Here is a 27,458-nt window from a genome sequence, read left to right on the forward strand (position 1 = left end):
TTATATTTAGATACATTTATATACAATTATTACGTTACATAGAAATTACGCGCTCTCCATCTAACAGTCATTCGAGTTCGGGTTCAGAGTTCTAACTACGTTCTTACGTAGGATTATTCTCGAGTTTAGATGTAATGGTGCTGATAGTTCGAAGTTTAGATGTGGAGGCGCTGATAGTTCGGAGTTTAGATGTAACAGTAACCACAAAGGAAGCTAAAAGCAATGAGCAATTTAAAGTATTGTTTACTGCTAAACTCTAAGGAAAAATTAAACTTTATTGATTTAAAGGCACTTATTTATGGAAATTTGATTTAGTTTAGATGAAAGAAGGGTACTTATCTTAAAATTCCAGGCTTTCGTAGTATATTCTCACATTGTCCGCTGTTTCATTCTCATCAACATCGCAGCTGAAAATCTTTTGAAAAAGTGTAGGTTTTGTAGAAAAAACACTATTTCAAAGTAATTTAATTGATAATCACTAAAGGGAAAAAAATGTTTTACACTTTTTTACAGAGCGCTGCGAGCGTGCAGCCGCTCGCCTCGGTGATCGCAGCGCCCTCAGTTATGATTAAAGATAATAATAGATACAGTTACAGTTACACGTATAACAGTTTTGGATCACAGTCTTGGGGTCTGTCTGTAGTAAAGTTTGTCGACGCCTTACACATTTTAGACTGAATTTTTCTCCGTGGCGTTGCTGTGATGTTGAAGCTTTACTTCTTCGCCCAATTCAAACTCTTTGGTTCTACCCTATACTCCGTGATTCTACCATAGAAATTGTTATTAATTTATCCTATAAATGGCAACGTTAAATAAAATCAATCGTTTCGGTTTTCGGTGAAGTTAGTAAATAAACTGATGCAGAGGTTAAAGATTGTTTTCTTTAATATATAACGCCTGTATTTATTAACGTATCATGTATTCTAGACGGCAAAATAAAGCTGTAAACAGTAAAGCAGCTATCGATGCAGGGAAAGATGTGGAAACTTTGCGATCTGAGATAGAAAACGAACAGCGAATGACGTAAGTGTAGTTTTTGCTTGGTTTCATAACCAGAATAAGCATTAGCAAAGTACTACATTTTTACTAAATTTTGTTACGTAATTTTCCTAGGCAAGCTAAGAAATAATTATTAAGAGGAGTTTTTAAATACCAAGAAAATTTATGTTAATTTGGTTAATTTAGGAACGTTTGTCGAATTTATTTGAGGAAAGTTTGTTTATATATTTGTGAAGCTTGAATTTATTTGAGGAACGTTTGTTTATATTTTTGTGAAGATTGAGGAATGTTTCAATATTGCTAAAGTAAGTAATGAAATTTTCATTAGACATGTTTTTGAAATTATATTTCGCAAATAGAAGATCCCTGGCAAAGTCAGCAGTTAATTTGTTTCTCTGCTTTGTCTATCATGATCGCATTGGGAGAAAAGTAATTCCACATTTCTATAATAAGGAGAGGTGCTAGAGAAAATAAATAAACAGTTTCACAAGCAGACTTTTAGTTCTTTTAAGAATTTAGTCATATATTTAACAAGCAGAATTCGAAAATATTTTTAAGTGCATGTATTTTATAAAACAACAAAGAACCGAGGCAAATTTCTGTATTTTGAAAATTTAGTGGGACAAAGAAGAGTATGTAATATTTTAGCTCTCATAGTATATGATAATTTATTTGATTTTGCTCCAGGTATCCTTTATTACCTTAATAAGATGACAAAACTCAAAATCAGTAAAAGTGCTTCCATTATGTACCTTTTTAGTCTAACAGTGACATAACAATTTTGTTGAATGCTGTATCAAGCTTCATTCCCATTGGGGACTTTGCTGTAATTAATAAACCAATCAACACAAGAATAGAATAGGCAGATTAAGTGAGTATGGCTGAAGTGCAGAATCGCCCAGTTATTTGTTTGGTGCTTTTTAGAAGAGTAAGAAGAATTGGAGGCTGATCTTTAGAATATGGTAACTGGTACTTTGGCGACATTTTGGAGGCGATAAAGGTTACTACCTGGGACTTTGGTAATAATGTGAGCAGTACTCAGTTCCGATTACGCATTATTTTGTGTGAGGGAAATGAGAGATCTTGGGATATGTCATGCGATATTAATGGACGAATTACGGTTCTTTAATCGGAAAAGGGGGGAAATCGGGAAAAAATCTGGAAATTTTGTATTTGGCTTTATTCTGTGTTGTGTGAAACAGTGTTCGTTAATTTTTGGATCCCATGGCCCTAACTAAAGTGAATTCGAAATGGGTATTTAGTGGGATTGAAAGGGGTAGTAATAAGTGTTTCTTTAAGGTTGTGCGAGATAGAAGTAAAGATGTTTTATTAAGTTATTTATTTTACCTGGTACCTTGCTGTGAACTATAAGTATGATTTTAAAGATCCTGAAACAGAAATAAGAAAAGTTTATCGGACACATAATCAAGATTCTGAAGAAGATTAGGTAAGTTAGTATTTTTAATTATTTGAGGATATTATTTTTATGCATTGTTCTAAATGTAAGGTGGAAGTAAAGTAATTTGGTATTATTGGGAAAATTGTTATTAGCAATGATTTAGTTTAAAGTAATTAGGATTGTAAGCTAATTTTTATTAATTTAATGTATGTGCTTATTTATATTTTAAGTAGTGTTTTTGAATTTAATTATATTTTAATTAAATGATAGTTATTTTGTGAATTTTATGTTTGTAGGAATTTGGTATACGTTTTAGTTGAAGTAAACGTGCATGGAAATAATTTAAATATTTGACACTAAGTATTTGTAATGTTTGCGGTATGAATTCGTTAGTGACGTTTATAATATAATAGATAATTTAGAGGTAAAGGTTTTTGGATATTTTATTTATTTTATACGTGGAAATGTTCATATTTGGAAAGGGTATACACTTTTTCGTTATTAGGTAATTTCATATACAGTCAAAAGTCGTTAATCCGGACTTGTCGGGACTTCGGCGATTCCGGATTATCGATTTTTCCGGATTATAGATCATCAGTTTAAATCTCGTAAGATGGCATGCAGAAATTCTAAAATTAAAAATATGAAACCGTAATTTATGAAATAAAGAACAATTATGATCTAAAGGGTATCAAAATTTACAAAAAAAAAAAAAAAAAAGCTTAATATTTATTTGTTTACTTTATTAAATATTTCTTTTAATGTAAGTTGTTTAAGTTGCTTCATTTTATGTGATAATACTTTCTCTTTAATTCTATAAACAGACATAATTTCTTGTTCAGTTACAAAGTACCGCTGTTCAAGTCCCGTTAATTGCTGTGCCGAGAATACCGACTAACTTGTCAATCGAAATTTTTTCGTTTTCACTAACCTCTCTGTCACATTCTTCATGTCTTTATCCATTTTTTGTTTGTTGGACATCGAAACATACTTTCGTTTTGTAGATCCTTTGGAAGTTCCAGCATCGGAAATTCTATTTGACATAATCGAAAGTTCAAGTTTACTTTTATAAAATTGCTCTTACAGTCTGCAAAAAATAATAAGCGGGATCCAATTCGAAGATTAAGTAACAACGCAATCATTAACATTAACTGAAATAGATAATTAGATAATTTTAGCTTACACCGTCAGTTATGCATTAAACGCGCAGGCGAAAACGTATTCTGCACTTGCGCACACGCATATGCGCAGTAGTCAAGGTCTTACACGCACGCGTAAAACGCCTGTGCTCACGTGCCAATGCAGCACATGCGCAGAAAGTTTTTAGCTTTGAGGTCCGGATTATAGATCATTCCGGATTATGGGTGTCCGAATTAACGACTTTTGACTGTATGTTCTTTTTAACGGGTTTAAAGATTCAGAAAATTGTCATGCATTTTTGTGAAATTTTTTTAATTTATAAGAAAAAAGGAGTGTACATGGATATGGTGAAGAGTGTGCGCAATGCCATTTTTGTGCAATTCTAGGATTTTTTTTTTTAAGTAAAAATAAGTCGACGTGTACATGGTTTAGTGATATTTTAATTAAATGATAGTTATTTTGTGAATTTTATGTTTGTAGGAATTTGGTATACGTTTTAGTTGAAGTAAACGTGCATGGAAATAATTTAAATATTTGACACTAAGTATTTGTAATGGTTGCGGTATGAATTCGTTGGTGACGTTTATAATATAATAGATGATTTAGAGGTAAAAGTTTTTGGATATTTTATTTATTTTATATGTGGAAATGTTCATATTTGGAAAGGGTATATACTTTTTTGCGATCAGGTAATTTCATATATGTTCTTTTTACCGGGTTTAAAGATTCAGAAAATTGTCATGTATTTTCGTGAAATTTTTCTAATTTATGAGAAAAAAGCAGTGTACATGGATATAGTGAAGAGTGTGCGCAATGTCATTTTTGTGTAATTCTGGGGTGTTTTTTTAAGTAAACATAAGTTGAAGTGACATGGTTTATGTGTATGTGCTATTCTGAAAAACGTGCAAGGAGTTTGGGATTGTGCACTTTTTCCCAATTTTGCAGTAAATATTTGTCATGATTAAGCAGTTTTGTTACATAAAATTTCTAGCATAAGTTTAATTCGGCTAGTAGATTGTTGGAAGAAGTGTTCAGTAGATAAAAAGAAAAGAAAATGTCTTTACTTCGTGAAGACAAAATGGCGGCGGGGAAAAAAAAATAGAGGGTTGCTGTAGGAGAGTTGGTCGCCAAATTTTCGCCAAGTTACCATAATGTAAAGATCAACCAAATTGTATTTTTCTCAATTTTGTTTGACTTTTAAAGTGAAAATAGGTTGATGTGTACATGGATAAAGTCAAGAATGTGCGCAATGCCATTTTTTTGCAATTCTGGGATTTTTTTTAAGTGAAAATAGGTCAATGTGTACATGGATACCGAGTATGTGCAATGAGATACGTTCCGCAAGAGAAGAAGAGGAAGAATGACCTAGCTTGTTTGCATTAGCTGTACATAAGTCACGTGATCTCTGAGGTCATTGTTTGTTTACAAAAGGTATATACAAGTCATGTGATCGATGAGGTTATCAGAATGTATCTCATTCTTAAAAACGCACCAAGCAGCGGGCAATTCTGCACTTTCCTCATGAGTATTTTTCCACTTTTTCCAGTATGTCATGTAAAAGCTAGCTTATACATTCTTGAAATGTCTTTTTATATATATATATATATATAAAGCTTATGCATGTTTTACTGACATTCTGTTTCTATTAAATTACCTACATTCAACATAATTTCAATTTTTAATACTCCATATTATGTAAACACAAGGCTGGCACTGGGCTTGCCATCTCAGCAGATCTTAACCATTTGACTGCTATGCGGCTCAAAAGCGCTGCGTTCATTTGTCTTGAAAACCACAATGCAGTTAGTTATTTTAGAATGCACTCATGTTACAAACTACGCATGAGGTCAGACTACGTATGTTCACACCCACAGAGCAACAAAGACGCACTGAAACTCGCAGCGTAAAAGCGCTGTGTCGCGTTTTTGAGACAAATGAACGCACCGCTTTTGCGCCACATAGCAGTCAAACAGTTTAAATTCTCTTACCTAGTGCATCCACACATGCTCTGGCACCAGTACTCTTTAAATATCATGGTAATTTTTAAAAGTAGACAAAAATTTAATTTTAGATTGATGTTAATTCCAGAGACTCGGGTGCTCATACACCAGTCCTGTGGGAAGGCCTTTTTTTTTTTTTTTTTTCTGTACTGGCTATTAATATATGTTTGATAATTCCAGTTAAGTATGTTACTGGTGTTTTGTCGGTTAATCTTTGGATTATGGAAACTTGGCGAAAATTTGTCGACCAACTCTGCTACAGCAACCTGCTAGTTTTTTTTTTTTTTTAGTTTTTTTTTTTTTTTTTTTTTTTTTTTTGGAAGCCATTTTGTTTTAACGAAGTAAAGTCTTTTTTTTTTTTTTTTTCTTTTTTTTTTTACTCAGCATTTTTTCCCAACAATCTGCTAGCTGAATAACGCTTATGCTAGAACTTTTATGGAACAAAAGTGCTGGTACTATTCGGTTTCGAGGGCCGTAAAAAATCGCCAAACTATTGTTGATGCCAGTGATGCCAAAAGTAATTGCGGCAACCCTAATGCAAAAAAGGAAGTATGATAGTAAATAACTATCTAAATATCGATGTTTTAATTTAGATGAAAGGTTGATTTCATATAATATTTCGCTACCAAGTTATCGCTAAAGCATAATGTCATTTCGTTGGTTGTTTTCTATAATGAATGATGCCTTTTCTTTGAAAACATTTTCGGTAAAGTGCAGAATCTCCCGCTTATTTCTTTGCCGCTTTTTACAAGGGTGAAAACAATTGGAATTTTGTCAATTTTCTTTTACTTTTTAAGTGACAATAGGTCGATGTGTGCACAGATAAAGTCAAGGGTGTGCGCAGTGCTATTTTTGCACAATTCTGGGATTTTTTTTTTAAGTGAAAATAAGTCGATGTGTACATGGATACCGAGTATGTGCAATTCTTAAAAAACGCGTCAAGCAGTGGGTGATTCTGCATTTTACCCAAAATTCTATCGCAGATTTTTCATCATAGGAAATTCCCAAATTGTTAAATCCATAGATATCAAAAAAGAAATTAAAATTTAAACTAGTATTTCAATGGCGTCTTAAGAAATATAGAACTATATAAACTTACGCAATCTGAAATCAGCGCGTACGCGATATTTGGCACGCTGTTAAATGGGCGTGTTTGCTAAATTTGGCGCTTTCGCTCATACATTTTCACTGCAATTATTTTACGGCCCTCGAAACCGAATAGTACCAGAGTGCTTATTCATGATGAAGATTAGGTGCAAAATTGGGAGAAAGTGCAGAATCGCCCACTGCTCGCTGCGTTATAAAGAATTGCACATACACGGAATCCATGTACACGTTGACCTATTTTCACTTAAAAAAACATCCCAGAATTGCACAAAAATGGCATTGTGCACACTCTTGACTTTATCCATGTACACTGCTAAAGTCCTAGCTAGTAACCTTTATCGTCTTACCAAAACGTCGCCAAACTACCTGTCACCATATTCCAAATATTAGCCGTTTTGTCTTATGTTAAGATTTTGCCAGTTGTTCATTGTTTTAAAATATGAAATTTTAATTGTATTTTGTCAAGTTTCGTAACTCTGCAAGAAGATAAATTTTATAAAAACATGCTGAATTGCATCTTATTTTTATCAAACCTTTTTCATAATTTTGTAATTATTTATTTATTTATTACTTTGTAGGGAAAAGTGTCACATTTTTTATGTCTTTAACACAAATATATTTGATTTTGCTGTTTGTACATGCAGAATAAAAGAAATAAGACTATTATGAGGAAAATAACATTGTATTGTACAATGATACAGAAATGAAAAAATTCAGTTTTAAAACTAGCACACTTAAATATTAAATAAATGTGTAAATAATTTGGACAAAAGACATAATTTTCAATTTAGACCAAATTTATTCCCTACACTACTTTGCTCTTTAATTTCAGTTTTTTAAAAGATCCAAAGTTTTCCTTCATAATACTCTCATAAATACTATAGCTTCCACTTCATTCCTATCAATTATACAAGAAAACAAGCTCCAAGTCTCAGATTTTTTTTTTTTTTTTTTTTCAGTTAAACCCCCAACTTTAATGTTTAATGTTTAAATTTTCACAGCAATAATAACAATGCTTTTTTGCAGTTAACTAGGTTGTAAAGATTTTGCAATCAGCAATGAATTGTATGTTCATTTATGCTAATTGCTTATGTTGAGTTCGTTCACTTATCTGTAGTAAAGAAATATTTAAGAAATAGGAATTTGAATGCTGAGCTGGGAATGTCTCAAAACTTTAAATTTTGAAAATCAGCAAAGTGGAATAAAATTATTTTTTAAGAACTTCCTTTAGAAGGTTCTAAGGTCTTCCTAATTATCAAACTTTGCTTAAAAATGCTTTTTTTATTTTAATATTTTTATAATTGTTAAATTTTCTCATCACTTCATTGTTATAATTAAGATTTTTCTTAGTGAAATGTTGGATTTGTCAATTGAAGAGTTGCAGCGAACAGTTGAGGCTTTGGAGCAACAAGTGGACCATACTGATATAGCTGATGGTATTTGGTTACAAATATTGTCAAAGCACCATTCATGTAATTGGCACACCTTCACTGCAAAATAGCTTGTTAAGAACTTGCCTAATTCATTTTTTGCACTTTATTGTGTGTATAATTATTGAGTGTGATTTTAGTAAGACTAAATTTACTAAAAATTCTAAAATAGCTGAAAATTTTTTTAATATATTATGCTATGTAATAGAAATGGTTTTTAAGAATAGATTTACTGTGGCCTAATTCATTTTTTGCACTTTATTGTGTGTATAATTATTGAGTGTGATTTTAGTAAAACTAAATTTACTAAAAATTCTAAAATAGCTGAAAATTTTTTTAATATATTATGCTATGTAATAGAAATGGTTTTTAAGAATAGATTTACTGTGACTTTTTTTTTTTTTTTTTTTTTTAAGATTTGCTGTGTTTAAATCTATTTTTACGTTTCTATGCCTAAAATTAGTATTGCAAATGCTTCAATTATAGAATAATATTTCTAGTGCAGTTAATATTTTTAGTGCAGTTTTTTTCCCTTCTTACCTTGGAGAATCAATGCTTTAACAAGTAGTTTTTCATGATGACAAATGATAGGATAGAATAGTAAAATAAATTGCAAATAATGATAGTCAACAGCTCTATAAATATCTCTGTGGTTTATAGAATGGACAGATTTGGCTAATTTAATTTTTTCCATGCATTTCTTAAACATGGAAACTTATGCCTGGACACTAATGTTCAGTAAGCACCATTAGTCAGTAATTTACTGAAGTATTTTACAAGTTTATTATCATTTTCCTACTTGTTTTATGTATATTATTATTTTATTTTGCTCTTTTAAAAAACTAAATATCCTGCTGTTTTTAGTAATTAATTGAGTTGATATGCTGTTATTGTATATTTTAATATTAAACTTGAGATTTATCTCTAGAGGATGAATGGAAAGTTAGATATTACACACAAGTAGAAGTAAATGAGCAATTGGAGAGACAACGTGACTGGTTGATGGAAAGAGTTGAGGCTGCCAGAAATCAGAGTCAAGAAGGTTTGTGCAAAAACTGTAAATTTTATAGTTGTAAATTATTTCATCCGGTGTTATATGGCTGTTGGTATGTCTTAGCCACTGAATATACTAAAAATTTAACTAAATGCATTAAAAAAAAGCATTTGATTTAATTTTTTTTCTTTTATGTTAAAATAAGAATTTGATCAATATAGTGGAAGATGCTCATGTAATTAAACAGTTCAGCTTTTTGTGGTCCATGTGATTAAAAAACCCAATTATTTTTTATTACTTTAAATTATTGATTGTGGACTTTTGCTAAATTTGCTTCATAAATCCGAGAACTGATTAACTTCTTATTTTCTTTTCTGGAATGAAATGAATGATGTTTTTATCCTTACAGAAAATCTTTCTCATTCAAGAGTAATTTAAATTTTCTAAAATTGACAGGTGAATAATTTGTACATAATAACTAAAATTATAATTAATCTTTTTTAGAACTGCAGGATGATCATTGATATTGTTTTTTAGGATTGTCCATGTTGTTTGTTCAGCTGATTGATGGTTAAATGGCCATAATGTTAATGGCCGATGCTGTGCCGTAAGTCCTTAAAAGAATTGTATTTTCCTTATCATTGAGGATGAAAAATAATAATGGTTATTGGTTGTGAAATATGAAATAAGAACTACCAGCAAAATGCATAAATTCTGTGGAGCCATAAAATATAACTTAGAAAAGGAGAAATAAAATATAACTTAAAATATAACTTAGAGAAGGAGAGGTGCATCTTTTCTGCGGGTATTGGTTTTAAGTCCAGGATACTTAGTGTCATAGAATATTTATAATCAACTTCATTATTCTTTTGGGATCCTAGAATTCTTTTTCTCCCTCATTATCTTGAATATACAGATTTTGTTTATTTTTATTTGTACTCGTCAAAAAATAAATGAGCTCTGTTATAAATTTTTGCACTAAGATTAATTGTATTATTTGGGTATACATTTAAATGTGAACAGCTTTTATCGAAGTTGAAAACTAATAAGAAGAGAAGTGCATTCATTGACTGATGAGCATCTACAATCCATCATAAAAATAATTTGTAGTCATTTTTCTCCAAAGCTGCAAACTTTATCAAAATCAAAAAGCTGCTAACTGTCCGTTTTTAATAAGAAATAATGGCACTTATTTACATTGAAACATATTTATGCATCTTAGAAAAATTTAATAAATAAGAGAAAGAAACTCGGTTGTCTGTATTTATTCTCAAGTTTTGTTCCACTTGGAAAAATTTGTCTGAAAACTTAAAAGCTTTCTTAATTTCTTTTAGTTTAAATTAAATTATTTAATGATTGATCGAATTTGTTAGAATTGTTTGAAAGAAATATCAACTTTTGAGAATTTCACTCTTGCAGGCACCAAAGTTTAGACCTCAGACAGAAAATAATTATAAATTTGAGTTCTTTCTGGGGTGATATTATTATTATTTATATTATGTTTTGAAAAATGATTAGTTAGCGAATTTTAAATTTATTAAAAATGCTCCTTGTTTTGGTAAAATTTTCATTAAAAAATTCTGCATGCTCAGTTGGTGTAAGATTGAGCATGCAGCCTGCATGCAATTAGATTTTGAGGCCACTAAGCTATAGTGTTTATGAAATAATAAACCTGACATTATTCAGTAATGATAGTTCTGGTGGAGCTGTGTTGGCTGTCATTAATGATGTACAAATTAACAACTCCTTTGCATATATTCTTTTGATTCGAAATAAATCATCCTAACTTTTATCCAAATAGTGTTTCTGATTGTAATGTTTTACCTTAACTTCTTAGAATATTTTAAAAAGCAGCTGAGGAATGACTATCATTGATTTGGCTTCCTTTCAGAATTAAACACCGATATGAATTCTGTAGATGTGTAATTCATTCATGACATATTTTTAAATAATTTTCTACACTAGGAAATTGATCTCATGGAGCTAGAAAGCTTGTATGATTACTTGAATCATTTCCACTATAAAGTATTAAATTTTAGTTTTTCAATCCCTTTCCAGAACATAAGCAAACTGTTCTGGTTATTATCTTATTCATTAATTTGAGAAACTAAAATTTTCTTGATAGATGTCTTTTTGATGAATATGATTTGTTTAAATATGATAGGGAGTATAACCGCCAGTAGATCAATTTCTAAAACCATTTGCATGAAGTTATAAAGCCATTTGCATTTCTTATTTATGTATGGAAATGAATCATGCAATTATCTTAGTAATTTCTAATGGTATACTTGAAATTTTACTTTGGTGTTAATGCGTTCTACAATAAAATGCAAATAATCTGTAGCAAGTGTTGAACATCATAACTAATATTTGTGCATCTCATATTACCAATTATTATTTTGCACATCATAAAACTATTTAAAGAAAGTCATAAGTATTTGAAAAATTGAAAATGACTGAGACGATTACATGTGCTAATTTATATTTTCACAGAAGGAAAGCTTGTAACAAACCAGTATGATAATAAAAGCTCAGTTTTAACTAAATACAGATAAAAGATAAGTTATACGTAATTAATAATGTAATTTTAATGCATTCATACTAAAAAAATAAGCAACAAATGTTAAAAGGGAAGGTGCAAATGTAAAAAGAGGAATTAAAACATGCAATTTAAATATAAGGTAGAGGTAGCATCACTGAATGCAAATAGGCAACCAAAATTAGCAGAAAGTGCAGTCCCATAGTCACACCCCAATGCCTGTTCCTACTGCATGTCAGAGTACAGTAGAATTGGGCCCATGAACATTGCACTTGGACACCAGAGCACTGGGGTCACATACTCTTTATGAATGACTCTCAATTTAACATCTAGAATGATTCCTGAAGTGGAATGATGTGACAAGAGCCAGAAGTATGGGTTTGGATAGCAACGAATGGTAACACTGACCTCTACGTGGTTCCTGGTGGTTCCATCACAGCCATCGGATATTGTGACAAAATTCTACCTTTCTATGGGTACCAACATGATATTTATGAATGATAACACCTGGTCACATAGAGCTTGAGTGGTGCGTAGTTATCTGGAGCATGAAATCATTCCACATCTGCTGTTCCTGCTAGATCACCAGACCTCAGGGGTGTAGCTAGAGGGGGGCAAGAGGGGGCATCTGTCCCCGGGCACAGAATCCAAGGGGCGCCAAACTGATGTTACGACATTTTAGAATTAAATGTTTTCCATCCTTGGCAAGCAGTAGGGGGCGCGAAATCTTCAGTTGTCCCTGGGTGCTGAAAACCCTAGCTACGACTCTGCCAGACCTGAATCAATAGAGCATGTGTGGAACATGTTTGCCTTCCGAACATTGCTGTCTGTCCTTTAAATGAAAGTATTTATAATCAAATCATAAAATTCTTAATTAAAATAAGTTTAAATAATTGCATTCTTTATCATGTATATATTTTTCATTAAATGCTCACTGCTGTCATTATTTTCTAAATATGTCTCCCCCCCCCCCAAATAATGCTAGTAATTTTTTTGAAAACTGTCGTCAAGTTGATTGCTTGCATTGAGTTAGAATTTTAAGCTTAAACTGTGTCTTCATTTGAAAGTATGCATAATACAATGTGATTTGGATATTGTTTGAAATTATATAACCAGCCATTTGAAATTAACAGATTTTACATAAGATATTTAACTGAAAAAACTGTTTTTTGAAAGTTTAAAAGTTTAAGGAAGTTATGAAATAAAAGTAATAGAAAAAAAATCCATTCCTCATGGATTCTCATATTAAATGATGCATCTGAAAGTGAATCGCAGATATTTTGTCAAATGATGAATCAAGGGGGCAGAAACCAAAGCCTTAATCATACGTTGGGTGATTATAAAACAAAAAAAGCAGATAATATTCTGGTATAATAGACTCAAAAATATGTAGCTTGTTATATGTCCAAAATAAAGTTAGGAAAGTGAAAATTTTGCAGCATTTTTTATTGGTAGAAAGAGCTTCAAAAGATGTCAGAAAAATTGACCTTGAAAAAATTTCAAATAAACTGTTTTAATGTTACCATGGGGGGGGGGATCAATGAAAGTGTTTTCTTCCAGAAATTCCATCCTCTATAATTTCAACACCCCTCAAACATCCTGTGATCGGCAGTTTTATCGGCTTGCCATCGGTATGCTTGCAGAGCTGAAACTTTTATTCAGTTCATTTTGCTAATTGCAGGTGGTGTAAAATAGACTACTGCTTTGATCATTATTTACTGCATCTCATCTGTTTTACGCATTCAATCTGCATTCTGCAGAAGTATTTATTGTCTGTATTTTTCTAAAATAAACAGAAGAGTTATTTCCAGAATTCCTTGTATTTTGACTTAATTTTTCTAAGATTGAATTTTATACTTTTTATCTCTTCATTCATTGTTTTTTTTATAGGTTTGTTGCAAGACTTGGTCATGTTGGCAACTTTCCAAATTTTCAAAAATTCCAAGTTAGTTTTGAAAATTTTGGATATTACCACTGTATTGCCAAATCTTGTTATTTTTTACGATATATTAATTCCTTATCTATAAAGTGTTAGCTAATTCTTTTATTGTCATGTGTTTCTAGATGAGTAGATTTATATGAACTTTTTGAGAAAAATGGAGAGTTCAAGGTCAGAAGACCTTTCAGTTTAATACTGAAAAATATGTTTATACATTGCGGTACATAAATCTAATATGCATTTTAAGTTATCATAGTGAGATATGAAAAAGGTGTCTTAAAATTTCTCAATCACCCAACTAGAACAGAAGACATTGGAGCACTTTCTTTTGTATGTGTAAGTATGACCGTTCATTCTGACTTTTTATGTCATTAATTAGATTCTCCTCAGTTGTAGACTTTCCTTAAGACATTTTATTGGATCACAGACATCTGCAAAGTCTTGTGATCCATGGATTTTCTGTCTTTCAACACTGAAGTTTAGTAAAAAATTAATTCTGTTTGTAATTTTTAATAATATATTATGCTATTTTTTTTAGGTGTATCAGCACTGCTTGCAGAACTTGATCTTGATAGTCTAACAGAGGTATGTAACATTTAACCTTCATGCTTGTTTTTAAAATACCTCATACACTTCTGTTATTTGATAAATAATATGTTTTAACAACAGCAGATTTGTAACTGAAGTTTTAGAAAAGAACAAAATTGAAATTCGTAGTATTGTTTATTCTTAGTATTATTATTGTGCACTTTGATGAATATTCAAGAATGGTTATTCCATTTTATAAATAATATAGACCATAAGGAAACGAAGGATTTATTAGCATTTCTTCCTTACATGGCAAATTGGAATTTTTTGGGGGTCTTCCAACTATGGTTCACTCTGTCATGAGTGTCTGCCAGTCCTGTATCGTCTTTGATGCATCTGACTGAATTGGTTCTTTCCGGGGGAAAATTTCAAGTGAATGTATCACAGAAAATAGAAGTGTGTTTCAAATACATTTGTAAGATTTATATGATTTAACAAGATATAGCATTTTACTGTGCTCATTTTCTGCAGTTCATTGAAATGATTTTAAAATGTTGTTACAATTTGTTGCATATGGTTAACATTTAATAAGTTAAAAGCTTTTTGTAATAGTTTCCTCCATTTGATTTTTGGAAAAAAATTCTTCTCTGAAAATGCCAGAAGCAATTGAAAATCTGAGGCTATTTTAAAATTTTAAAGAGATATGCAAAATGTGACATGAATGTTAAGGTAATTAAGATGATGATGAAACTGTTCTAAGCATTCTGTTAAAGCATTAAGATGAAGAATATGAAAAAAATGATGGCAGCATGTTTGAAATTGTAGAATGGCACTGAAAGCACATTGATAATTGATTTGTCTCATGCAAAAGCATAAAGAAGCACCCATTGCCACTGTTGGGTTTTTGCATGATTTTGTTGTTCAGTCAATCAGCCTAAAAGGGTATGCATTCTCCCTCCTGCACAAATTAAATTTAAAAAAAAAGGTGGCGATGCTTAAGACAATTGGATAAAGTTTTTTTTAGGGGGGGATACTTTTTCCCTAGCTTATTACATTATGTTGGTACTTAGTAAAAGAAAAGTAGGAACACTAACGTGAAAACAAGATCTGTTTTTAACTTCATTTTTTTTATTTCATTTGAATAAATATTATATAACTTTGAAAGTTTTTTTTTAGTATATTTTTTAATCAAGTAACTAGAAATGTTTTTCTAGTGAATTCAAGCTACAATGTAGATTGCACTTTCTGCAGTGTTTTGTACTTAATATGCTTTAAGTAATTCTGTCTAAAATTTTTCTTCCTTTCTTTGTAACACATGGTTTTTCCCAGACATTTTTGTTTATTTCTTTATAGAGTCAACTACTACGATATTTGAAACAGCTAGAAAAAGACAGAAATTCTTTGTATAATGAATTACGAGACAAGGAGTGGAAATTGGATCAAGAATCAAAGGTAAATAATATATTATTTAAAGCATCATTATGCACTTATTATATTAATAGCTTGAATGTTTTAATATTTTTACTTATTTAATTATCTGTACAGATAAATGCATGGATTTATGTATTTCTGTATTTTACAGACATTTCATAAATACAATGATACTCGCAAAGCTTACATGACTGAGATAACCGAAGCCATGTTAAATCTGGAAGCTATGAAGAGTCGTCTTCGAATGTTTGAAGGAAGTGAAAATGGATCTATTGCTAAGTGCCCTCGTCATTTAAAATATTTGTATGTTGCTTTTAAATACTAAGTCACTAGTGTTTCTAATATTATCTGTGCATAAGAAAGGGAATTTGTGGGAATATGTTATTTCAAACTTTGAATAATGAAAATCTTTTAAGCATAAAATGCTATGGATTTTATAGGAAAAGTTAATCCCTTCCCTTTTATCCAAAAACCATGTCCAGGAAAAGCATCAAAATCATAATTGAAGTAGGCTTTTAAAACAGGTATCAGCATTTCAGTCATGTTAAAATGAATCACTAATAAGAGATCAAAATACAAATGTTGTATGCTTAAAATAATCTTTCAATCTTCAAGTTTCAAGTAATCAAGTTTCATCATGGCCTGCATGGCCTCAGTTATGAATCTAAACCCTTCCATGGGGTTGACTAGTGCCGGTGGAGCTTGCAGTCTAGGAGCAGCTAATGTAAGCTTTCCAGACTCCAGAGGCATGGTTCAGAAGGTATCCGGTCACCAATATAATATCCTAGCTAATTAGATTTCTTTGTAAGCTAGAACACTGTATAACTGTGTAGTGACTATTCACCGAATTCTTGTAAGTAACACATCCAAAGATCCTTTATTCCAACTCAAAAAGAATGAACAGATGGTCCTTTCTCTGGTGTAGAATAAGCCTCCACTTTAACTCAAAATAGAAACTATAAAACAAATCTAATAGTAAATAAAATTAACCAGCCGAATCTGCACAGAATCAACTGACGGAGTCGACTCTTATTTAAAAGATCACTAGCATATACTAGTAGGCACATAGAAGTATGGCCATAGAATGGTAAGCTTAATGTAACAGCAACAACATGGCCGAAAGGCAGAACCTTGTGTAACTGAAGTGGCCCAGACTTCAGCTTAAGAACTAGTTTGTACCTCATTTTCATAAATCGTAATCCTGAAAGCTCATTCTGGCAGAGAAATGTAGGTGGGAATTTAGAATGGATAAGAAAGGCTTGTCCCGAAATAAAAATAACTGTTAGAAAATTGAACCCTACAAAGTTACAAATTTTATAGGGACATAGGTTTATCTCTTTCTGTAAGTAAGTTTCTATTTAGTATGAGTAATCTGTCTGCTTTTGTTATACTTCTGTTTGCATCATTGAGCATTATTGCTGGCTTGATTGAATTATTTGATAAAATTCTAAAGATTTTAGAATGGGAATGGGACATACACATAAATTTTATAAATATGCATATAAATTTTATAAATCCTTATTAAATTCTCTAAAAGCTAATGAAATAACAGAACAAAAAGTTTTGGTCAAAGAAAAAGAAAATTTATAAAGTATTTTCCATTAGAGAAATATTTAAAGAAAAAAGGATTGAATGGTTACTAAACTACCATTTCATTCTGAAACTGAAAGGATTTACATTCTGAATGAATGGTTTGTAAGAGTAAAAAGTTTAAAATCGAGTCATGTACAATTGCTGGAGGACGTGTGACAGAATGCGCAAAATGTGACTGAAAAGAATCTGTTATATTAACCACTTGCGCTAAAAAGACGTGCTGCGCACGTCGAGATGCTTTTGTCTCAAACCGCGAGCGACGTGAACACCACGTCGATAGGCATTTATCGCAAACATGAAAATAACGTGGTGCACACGTTGCCTAACAATGAGATTGTTTATTTTTCGAGTTATAGCTCTGGATTGCACTCGCAGATGCGGAGCGGCATAAATGAGACACTTTACTGCTTGTTATATTGTAGCGCACGGCACCGCAACTGTGAAGTTTAGTCGTAGCGCAAGTGGTTAGATATAAAAGAACTGATTAAAGTAGTAAAACTATATAAGGGTAATAAGTCAGACAGCAAAGCTGACACATCTGATGCAGGATTGAATCATAATGTAATTAATAAATTACCTGCTGAATTGCATTTACCTGGACATTTTACAGGTCCTGGAATTCAGTTAGTGTGAGGTAAAATAAGATTAAATGTAGATTAGTTATAAAGAATAGAGTAAACCGAATAATAAAGTTGATGAAAAATAAAGATACTAAAAGTAGAAATGAAATATGTCATAAGAATATACTGAAGGAATTGGATGATATTATGAAAAATCCTACTATTACAGAAAGATTTGATAGATGAACTGTAAAACCTATTATATGGAGTAAAAAATAGTTTGGAATGATGATGTTTAATATGGAATAAATCAAAAGAATATTGAATAAATGAAAATAATTTTATTTCTTATATAAATTTAAAAAAATATCAAGTTATTGTGTCAAATAAAAAAAAAATCTAAATCCCATATATAATCACTACTGTAAGTGATAAATGTTTAATAATGAACTACAGATAATATAGCTTTCCTGATTAAATGTTCTAGTAGCTTATAAATGTTACAAAAATGTTAATAGAAGACTGTGAGAAATCAAAATCTGATCGTTAGCTGCATTCATATGCTAATGATCAGATCCAGGGATACACCTTTGATTGCAGTCATTTCTATATGGCGTACAAATGTATGAATATAATATTTTAGACTTACTGTAATTTAATACTTTGAGTTTCTGGGGGGGAAAACTTTTTTTTTAATTTTTTTATTTTATATTTCAGAAATATTTTGCCTGACCAGCGAGTGATTGATCCAAAGAAAGGGCCAATTAAAAAGACAGCAGCTGTTAGAAGCCTGCCTAAATTAAACACAACTGACAAAGAATTTAATGATGATGATGATTTACTTGATAAGCAAAGTAAAAAATCTGCAGAATTTTAATGTTTTGGTTTCTTGGTAAATTTAGAAAATTTTGAGTTATTATGATAAATGTGATTTTTAATTACTATAATAATAAAGTAGTGTTAGTCCAATAATAACTTTTGCTTATTGTAGCAAAAGTTGTATAGAAATGTATAGCAATGGCTATGTGTTACTTATAAACTGCCTCCTAATCTTAACTTTTTTTTTTTTTTTTTTGTTAATGTAGATTCTAAAATTCTTCCTTATTCAGTATTTTACATAAACAGCATGTATATCCAATGGATTTTGGTTTTTCAATGCTTATTCACTTTAGTAAATTCCTATAATTCATCAAATTATATTTTCAAAACAAGCTTTATACATTTTATGGAAATGTTTGACAGAAGTTTAAAATTGGCATGCAAGTTATATTTAAGAACATCTTGTCAGATTGTCCATTCTACTATTGTTAGAATTTTGTATGGAATTGTGTCATTCTTTCATCTCTTAATCAGACAAGAAAGTATAATAAAGCTGTCTTTGAAGACTGGAAATAACCATGTCTTTGGTTATTGCCAGTCAGTTTAAATATTTCATTCCAACTCTGCTTGAAAGTAAAAATCTTAAGTTTTGCATTTGTAAAATATGTGTTCCCTACAGTTCCCTTCATCATTTGTATTATAGATTCATTTAGCAGCTTTGTAGAAAACAGTGTTTAATTAATAGCATGCCATATGAAACTAATCTAAATAGTTTTTACTGTATAAAACATGCAATAAATATGACAAGATCTGTTTAACTAGCTGCCAGTAGCAAAAATTGATAAACTTTCAGTGAAGGTACGGAGTAGTTTTCGACTTACTTTATGTGTTTCTACAAGAGAGAGATCGTATTAAAAATATATAATTTTCTCTTTGACACTATGCAAGATCTAAATTTTTATATGAATTATCATTCTTTTTTATCTTGCTAAAAATTTGGAACAGTGGTTCTCAACTTCTTTTCCCTATAACCCCCTTTCACCATTGTCTCTCCTCCTCTATCCGAAAGCTCATATTGTTAATATATAATATTACATTTATTTAGATTTTTTTAATGTGTTTTATAAATTAAACAATAAAAAGTATAGAAAATGTTGATTAATGCCTTGACTAAAAGTAGTTTTTTATATTCATAGATTAAATCTAAATACTTAACAGCTAAAAAGGCTGAGCATAACACCCTCTGAAACTATGAGATTCCCCTCTCATTGAGAAACAGATTATTTAGAATATCTGATCTGTCTTATGCAAACATGTCTTGTAAAAGTCATCAGAAATTATGGAATTTAACTGTCTTTGTGCCATTGAAAATTTTAGCAAGGACATCAGTTTTAGAGGGTCATTTAAAAGTTGAATATTCCTAGACAAAATTTTCGAATTTCACCATTTTTTTAAATTAAATTTGGAATCCATGCATGTGTATTAGGTTTTTCTAAAAGGTACACCTGTTAAAAAAGCTGCATTGAAAAATATGTAGTTGTCTTCAAAATATTACTATATATTAGCAAAGCAAACAGCCTTGTGCTTTGTGTTGATTTAATCAAGATCTCAACCGATTTTGAGGGCAAACAAGTACAGGTACTCCCTCATCAGGAACAAAGAAATCTGCAAGACTGCAATATATAAGTATATAATTCTAAAAAAAATTTTAATTATATCTCAATAATTTATTATTACAGTTTTGAGAGATGTGTAAGTCAACTTTTGGAATATTTTTCTTGTTTATTGGTCCAAAAGATTTGCATGTTTTTAGATTTGTGAAAAGTGTCACGTGATAATTGTCACATTCTATTGACCTAACTCATTCATTTCATTTCTTAAAACTAGGACAACAGGCATCGGTATTACTGTTGAAAAGGTAATTAGATATGCAATGTTTTTAAAAATATATAATGATTTCCAGTAAGAAAGTGAAGTAAATTAATGAGCTTGATGTGTTATTACCTTCACAAAGTATAGGTTGCAAAATACTCATCTGCTTAAATATTAATATTTTTAATTAAATTAATAATTAAATTCAATACTGGTTGCCATTCTTAAACTTTATTTAGCTAATAATTTTTCTTATGTTCTACAAACACTTGGATATCTGATTAAATATGATATAGTTGAAAATTTAATTTATGTGCAATGAAATTGCATATTCCCTTAGCATCCTAAAAAGAGATATATGTGTATAAATTTTTTTAAATATATTGTTTTATTTCAAACCTTTGCTTACTGTCATGCTAAAGCTTCTTTCATAGATGCTTTTGTTAAAAAAATATTTTACATCTTTTACTGAGACATTTAAAATTATAATTTTATTTTTGAAATCTATTAGAATTTTTAATCAAAGATATGTAGAACTTCTGCATTTTTTGTTTGCAGTTCCTATAAAAATCTACTTTTGTCTTAATTCTCAGTCAAATAAATAAGATTTTATGAAGAAAATGCTGATTTCTTTATTTATGTCACATGTTTACAAATATCTTGCTCTAAATTCTATATTTGTTTTAAGATATTATATATGGGCGTTTTCATGGTTTTCCTCATATGTAACATGTATACGAGCAAATTTCTTTCAAGAAAGTCCCCCACAAAGGCATCACCCCCCTTAGACGGATAGCCCTCGAGTGTTTTACCGTAATTAAATAAATAACACAGTTAAAAGTCGTTAATCCGGCCTCGTCGGGGCTTCGGCGATTCCGGATTATCGATTTTTCCGGATTATAGATCATCAGTTTAAATCTGGTAAGATGGCATGCAGAAATTATAAAATTAAAAATATGAAATCGTAATTTATGAAATAAAGAACAATTATGATCTAAAGGGTATCAAAATTTACAAAAAAAAAGCTTAATATTTATTTGTTTACTTTATTAAACATTTCTTTCAATGTAAGTTGTTTAAGTTGCTTCGTTTTTTATGTGATAATACATTCTCTTTAATTCTATAAACAGACATAATTTCTTGTTCAGTTACAAAGTTCTGCTGTTCAAGTCCTATAATTGCTGTGTCTACCGACTAATTTGTCAATTGAAATTTTTTCATTTTCAATAACCTCTGTCACTTTCTTCCTATCGAAAGCGAATTATAACGACGAGGAATTTGATTTAAATCATATCAAAGACGGAGTACATCGAGATGAAATACTACATTTACTAAGGAATTATAAGCCAAATAAAATAAAAACATCTGCCCTGAAGATAAGGATAGTGCTGATAGATCAACTTCCAATTCATTGCGCGCCTGGGCATTAAAGATAAACAAAGTTTAGATAAACAAACGTTAAAGTTTAGATAAACAAAGGATATGCCTTTATCCATTTTTTGCAGCAATTCCTCTTTTTGTTTAATGAACTTCGAAATGTACTTTCGCTTTGTAGATACTTTACATATTAATTAATATATATCAGAAATTCTATTTGACATAATCGAAAGTTCAGCTTACTTTTATAAAATTGCTCTAACAGTCTGCAAAAAATAATAAGCCGGATCCAATTCAAAGATTAAGGAATAATGCAATCTGTAACATTAACTGAAATAGATAATTAGATAATTTTAGCGTAGCTTATACCGTCCGTTATACATTAAACGCGCACTCGTAAACGTATTTTACGCATGCGCACAAGCATATTCGCAGCCGTAAAGGTCTTGCGTCAACGCGACGCATGTGCAGAAAGTTTGTTGCTTTGAGGTCCGGATTATAGATCATTCAATGCTGTGAACACATTAAAGGGCGATATGAAATTATACAATTCTCATTGCACTTAATTCAAAAATGATAATAAGTATAGTTATTATTTGAATATAGTAATGATGAATTAAAAAAATACTTCATGATTGAGTTTCCTATCCATTTATTCTCATGGATTTAATACAAATTACATTTTTATCTATGTCACGTGAATATCCCATTTAATATTGCATTTTCCATGTCATGTTTGTCAAGCGTTCGAATCTGTTATTTATGGATATAGCACTGGTTCTCAACAGGAGGGATTTCCCCCCTGGGGAGATTCCATAGTTTCAGGGGGAATGTAGACAGGCTTTCATTTACTTGTTAAATATTTAGTTTTAATTTATGAACGTTTTCTATACTTTTTCATGTTTTAGTTTATAAAACACAGTATGTCAGTCAGCATCGCTAACCACAATCCCGTTTGGACGGCAAACATAAGTGTTGATGTTAAATACTTCTGTTTAAGCAGTCTGACTTACTAATCACTTTCATGGGTGAAAATCTTTGGAATATGGCTGCTGCTGTAATTTGTATGTTTTCACTGAACCACTGAAGATCATTTTTTGACAGCTGATATGTGGCAGCAAATATTCTGCAGCCTGTTTTGACTAGCTTTGGCTATGCTTTACACAAAAGCCATCAGTGACTATTATAGTGCTAATTTAGCTTCAGTTAATAACTGAAAAACATTTCCAGATGTTGTCATGTTCATTTAGCAAAAAATACATCCTAGGATAAAAAATTGAACTTTATGCTGCATTTAACTGTTCATATATCATCAGTTTTATAAACAGTGCAGTCATAGTGACATACAAAATATCTAATACATAAATTCAAAAATCTAAATTTAATGTACAGTCAAAAGTCGTTAATTCGGACACCCATAATCCGGAATGATCTATAATCCGGACTTCAAAGCTAAAAACTTTCTGCGCATGCGCCGCGTTGGCACATGCGCACAGGCGTTTTAAGCGTGCGCATAAGACCTTGACTACTGCGCATATGCATGTGCGCAAGTGCAGAATACGTTTTCGCCTGCGCGTTTAATGTATAACGGACGGTGTAAGCTCTAATAATCTATTTCAGTTAATGTTAATGATTGCGTTGATCCTCAATCTTCGAATTGGATCCCGCTTATTATTTTTTGCAGACTGTAAGAGCAATTTTATAAAAGTAAACTTGAACTTTCGATTATGTCAAATAGAATTTCCGATGCTGGAACTTCCAAAGGATCTACAAAACGAAAGTATGTTTCGATGTCCAACAAACAAAAAATGGATAAAGACATGAAGAATGTGACAGAGAGGTTAGTGAAAACGAAAAAATTTCGATTGACAAGTTAGTCGGTATTCTCGGCACAGCAATTAACGGGACTTGAACAGCGGTACTTTGTAACTGAACAAGAAATTATGTCTGTTTATAGAATTAAAGAGAAAGTATTATCACATAAAACGAAGCAACTTAAGCAACTTACATTGAAAGAAATGTTTAATAAAGTAAACAAATAAATATTAAGCTTTTTTTTGTAAAATTTGATACTTTTTAGATCATAATTGTTCTTTATTTCATAAATTACGGTTTCATATTTTTAATTTTAGAATTTCTGCATGCCATCTTACGAGATTTAAACTGATGATCTATAATCCGGAAAAATCGATAATCCGGAATCGCCGAAGTCCCGACGAGTCCGGATTAACGACTTTTGACTGTATATGTATTTTTCGAGTTTTGGAAAGGAGGGGATAATCATCTAACAGTGAAGAAGGGGTGCATGGGACAGCAAAGGTTGAGAACACTCATATAGGTGTATTGAAAGCAATTCAAGGTAAGAAATTACTCAGAATTAATCAGTAGTTATGTTTGCTTGCTTAGAAATTTTGCTATTAGGTCTGTTTATTGGTTTTGAAGTTTTCACACATTACGTCAAAATGTATGTGTACCCAAAGAAGAGGAACTTTGGTTGAAATTTAAAAATTTTGGATGCAATATTAAATCAAGAAATTTCTTAAAATATATATGAATCAAATTAATGCCCAAGCCAAAGAATATTGCATTGTATTTGAATGCAGAGGTGAATCAAATGACCATCAGTGGTCTCATAGCCACACAATCGTCCAGAGATACCAAGATTTTCTAATTAGGAAGGTTAATGGAACAAACTGTGTGTTACAGTTGTTACGAATAAATAATAAATTCACTAATCTACTGAAGAGCTTAACGTAGAAGTAATAAATCAAGAGAGGTTTTTTTTAAATATTTTCTGTTTTTATTTTTTATTTATTTACCTATTATATTGTATTAGTTATCTGTTAAAACACTGCAGTGATCATTCTCCTCTGTGTAGAGAGAGAATTCTGCACTTCTGTGGATAAGATCACCTAAAGGAACTCTCTCATGATGGCTTGAGGATCATAACTAGCATAAAAAAGTTGTTTGCTGCTGAGAAACTAGGTCTTACTGTGTTATGGAAACTGATGCAAGGATTTAACCTAAATATTCCAACTTCTTAACTTTATGCCAGGTTGACATCAGAACCGACCAATCACAGCAAAGCAATCAAGCTGAAGACCTATAAACACGTTCATACACATGTGCAAATTTACGTACTCCAAACTTCAGTTCTGTTCAACAATACTCACTTCTCTGACAGTAACAGTAACTGTGAATACTCACTTCTCTGACAGTAACAACTGCATAAGCTCTTGAAATTCATTGCGGCAAGGTGTGCAAGATTGCGTTTGCCATTGGCAATAGCCTAGAACACCATACAAGTAACAGTACGACTTTGCTCAGTTTGCCCCCAGTTTTGATGGAGATGCCCTGTGAGGATGGGTCCAAGAATCTCCCACCCCTCTTCCTCTACCACAACCTCTCAAGAGGACTTTCGGCTTGCCGTGTATTTAGAGGGCCTCCATGCCGCATAGACACTATACATTTATAAACATCCATGCCTTCTCTGGGATTCGAACCCAGGACCTTCAGTACGGTAGTCAGTGTCACTAACCACAATCCTGGTTGGCCAGCAAACATGACTGTTGTTGTTAAATACTTCTGATTAAGCATTCTGACTTACTAATCACTTTCATGGGTGAAAATCTTTGGAATATGGCTGCTGCTGTAATTTGTATATTTTCACTGCACCACTGAAGATAATTTTTTGACATCTGATATATTATAGTGCTAATTTAGCTTCAGGTAATAACTAAAAGACATTTCCAGATGTTGCCATGTTCATTTAGAGAAAAATACATCCTAGGATAAAAAACTGTATGCTGCATATGACTGTTCATATATCATTGATTTTATAAACAGTGCAGTCATAGTGACACAAAATATTTTGCAATGAGATTATTGACGTTTGCACCATAATTAAAAAATGATGCTTCAGTGGTATTATGTACCTACACTTAGAGATTTCTCTCGTACTTATATGTGTAGCTCTACAGACTGTAGTTATTTATAATCATTGCTTCCTAGTTAAGTTAAATTTACATATTGGACCCATTTACTCTTTTTGTTCAATATGAAATTCTTAAGAGTAAATCCCTCATAAGTAAAACAGTTTTGTGGTTGTAGGTCAAATAGTCAGCCTATTTGTGCATCTGTGAGGAAGAAAATGATATAAAGCTCAATTTAATAAATCATAATTATCATATCGAATTTTTTCTAGGCTTTCTCTCTGTCCATTGAATTTTCCCTTTCAAAATTAAAATATATAGATATATATATATATATTGTTACGAATTTTGTGCATATGCAGATAATTTTAATGGGATTATATGTGAAAGTGTAGTATTTTTCGTATAATGTAACGTGACATGCTTGAAAGAGACGAAGCCGGGGTGGAAAAAATAAGATTATTGGGGGCAAGTTCTATGTAACATTGAGTAAATGGCTATCTCGCTAATTTGGAGAGATGCCGCCATGCTGGCGACTAATTTTTCTCGCTACCAAAAGTCGGGAAATTTGGCGATATTTTCGTTTGGTCCTTGTATGACTAATTGATATTGTGATTGAATAAATGTAATTCTGATATGTAACTCTAACTGTATAATTGCTTTCTAGTAATTTCGAGAAGTGGAAAGGTACTAGAGATTTATTTCTTCGCGGCCGGTGGAACTCTATATAAGACTAGAGAGAGCATCTCCTCTCAATTGTTAGTCCAGAGCAAATTCGGGGAATTATGATATCCGTGAAGGCTTCTCATTTTAGATGCGTTTTGCATTGGTTGTGTTTAATGTGCTTAGTAGTTTTTAGTGTAACTACTGATAGTGTTGTATGATACTGAGAAGAGCTTTTGTGGAAAGTTCCAAAACTGCAAAGTGTTTCTTTTCATAAAAATAAATTTTATCAGTCTCTTATCGGTTCTGTGTGCATTCAGTCTATTACGAACTCGTACGCACGCAACAGTTTGTTATCAGAAGTGGGATTGAATGCAGGTCATAAGACCGATTGAGTACCAATTAAGAAGCTGGTGGCAGCCTTTGCTCCATTCAAAGAATAGATGAACCTGGCCAAGGAAAGACTGAAACAAGAGGAAATTAAAGGAGAAATTCCTGCAATAACAGAAAACAAATTTGAGGCTACGGAACATAGAATGGGCACGGTTCAAAATAGAGTTCCAGAAATTCAAGAACGAATATCTGCTGTCCAACAATAAATTGATGACAGAATTTCTGCTGGTGGGACCAGGGAAGTGACAATTTAACGGAATACATAAGGACAGCCGGTCACAAACGCCTTTAAATTCGAACATATATCGTCAACTCTCTCTAAAGCTATCCACATATGATGGAAAAGACTCTTGGCAACTGTATAAGACGCAGTTCTCTATAATGACAAATGCAAATGAATGGGATGCCAAACCTAAAGCCTGCCTTTCGCCGTTTCTCTCAGAAGACAACGACATTTAACCCATAACTGACTTCTCTTCCTCAAATCTTGTCGAGCGAGGATTCAATGCTGTGACTGATGTAATTACAAATTAACTCCAAATCATAGAAAGAGGGGACTTGCGCCTTCATCTTTCTAAAATTATTGAACTAAACGTTCAGCAACTGACTCTGAACCTTCAAGCGCAATCATCCCAGTGATTATATTTGATTGTTTCATTGATATTGCTCTTTTAGTGTATTTTTCCAGTTCTTTTTTAATTAAGAATAAAGAATTTTTAAATATAAAAAAGAGTTTGAGTTTT

At 31.4% G+C, this 27,458-nt stretch overlaps 1 protein-coding gene across 4 annotated transcripts; it reads left to right on the forward strand.

Annotated features, from left to right (window-relative positions):
• The first annotated feature begins 646 nt into the window (after nt 1–646).
• On the forward strand, nt 647–27,430 carry LOC118196515 (coiled-coil domain-containing protein 169-like). Of its 4 annotated transcripts, none has more exons than XM_035367973.2 (8): nt 647–1,023; nt 7,996–8,081; nt 9,004–9,117; nt 14,086–14,132; nt 15,429–15,527; nt 15,658–15,809; nt 18,377–18,513; nt 26,327–27,429. In XM_035367973.2, exons 1-8 carry the CDS (start codon nt 917–919, stop codon nt 26,446–26,448), a joined length of 864 nt encoding a protein of 287 aa, XP_035223864.1. In that variant the 5' UTR covers nt 647–916; the 3' UTR covers nt 26,449–27,429. The 4 variants fall into 4 exon arrangements, with proteins under 4 accessions (XP_035223864.1, XP_085666249.1, XP_085666251.1 ...); XM_085810125.1 differs by lacking the exon at nt 647–1,023 and adding an exon at nt 1,031–1,304 and having other exon boundaries at nt 26,327–27,430; XM_085810124.1 differs by lacking the exon at nt 647–1,023 and adding an exon at nt 1,315–2,446.
• Nucleotides 27,431–27,458: the final 28 nt, after the last annotated feature.

This window comes from Stegodyphus dumicola, chromosome X2, assembly GCF_044657685.1.
Source record: "Stegodyphus dumicola isolate Sdum_Otavi_A_Nest chromosome X2, ASM4465768v1".
Lineage (NCBI taxonomy): Eukaryota > Metazoa > Arthropoda > Arachnida > Araneae > Eresidae > Stegodyphus > Stegodyphus dumicola.

Excerpts from the sequence above, each read along its gene's own strand:
- LOC118196515 (XM_035367973.2), top strand. The coding sequence starts at position 917 with ATGTATTCTAGACGGCAAAATAAAGCTGTAAACAGTAAAGCAGCTATC. Across the intron at positions 9,118-14,085 it reads CAGAAATCAGAGTCAAGAAG|GTGTATCAGCACTGCTTGCA; the intron begins GTTTGTGCAAAA and ends TATTTTTTTTAG. Across the intron at positions 14,133-15,428 it reads ATCTTGATAGTCTAACAGAG|AGTCAACTACTACGATATTT; the intron begins GTATGTAACATT and ends ATTTCTTTATAG.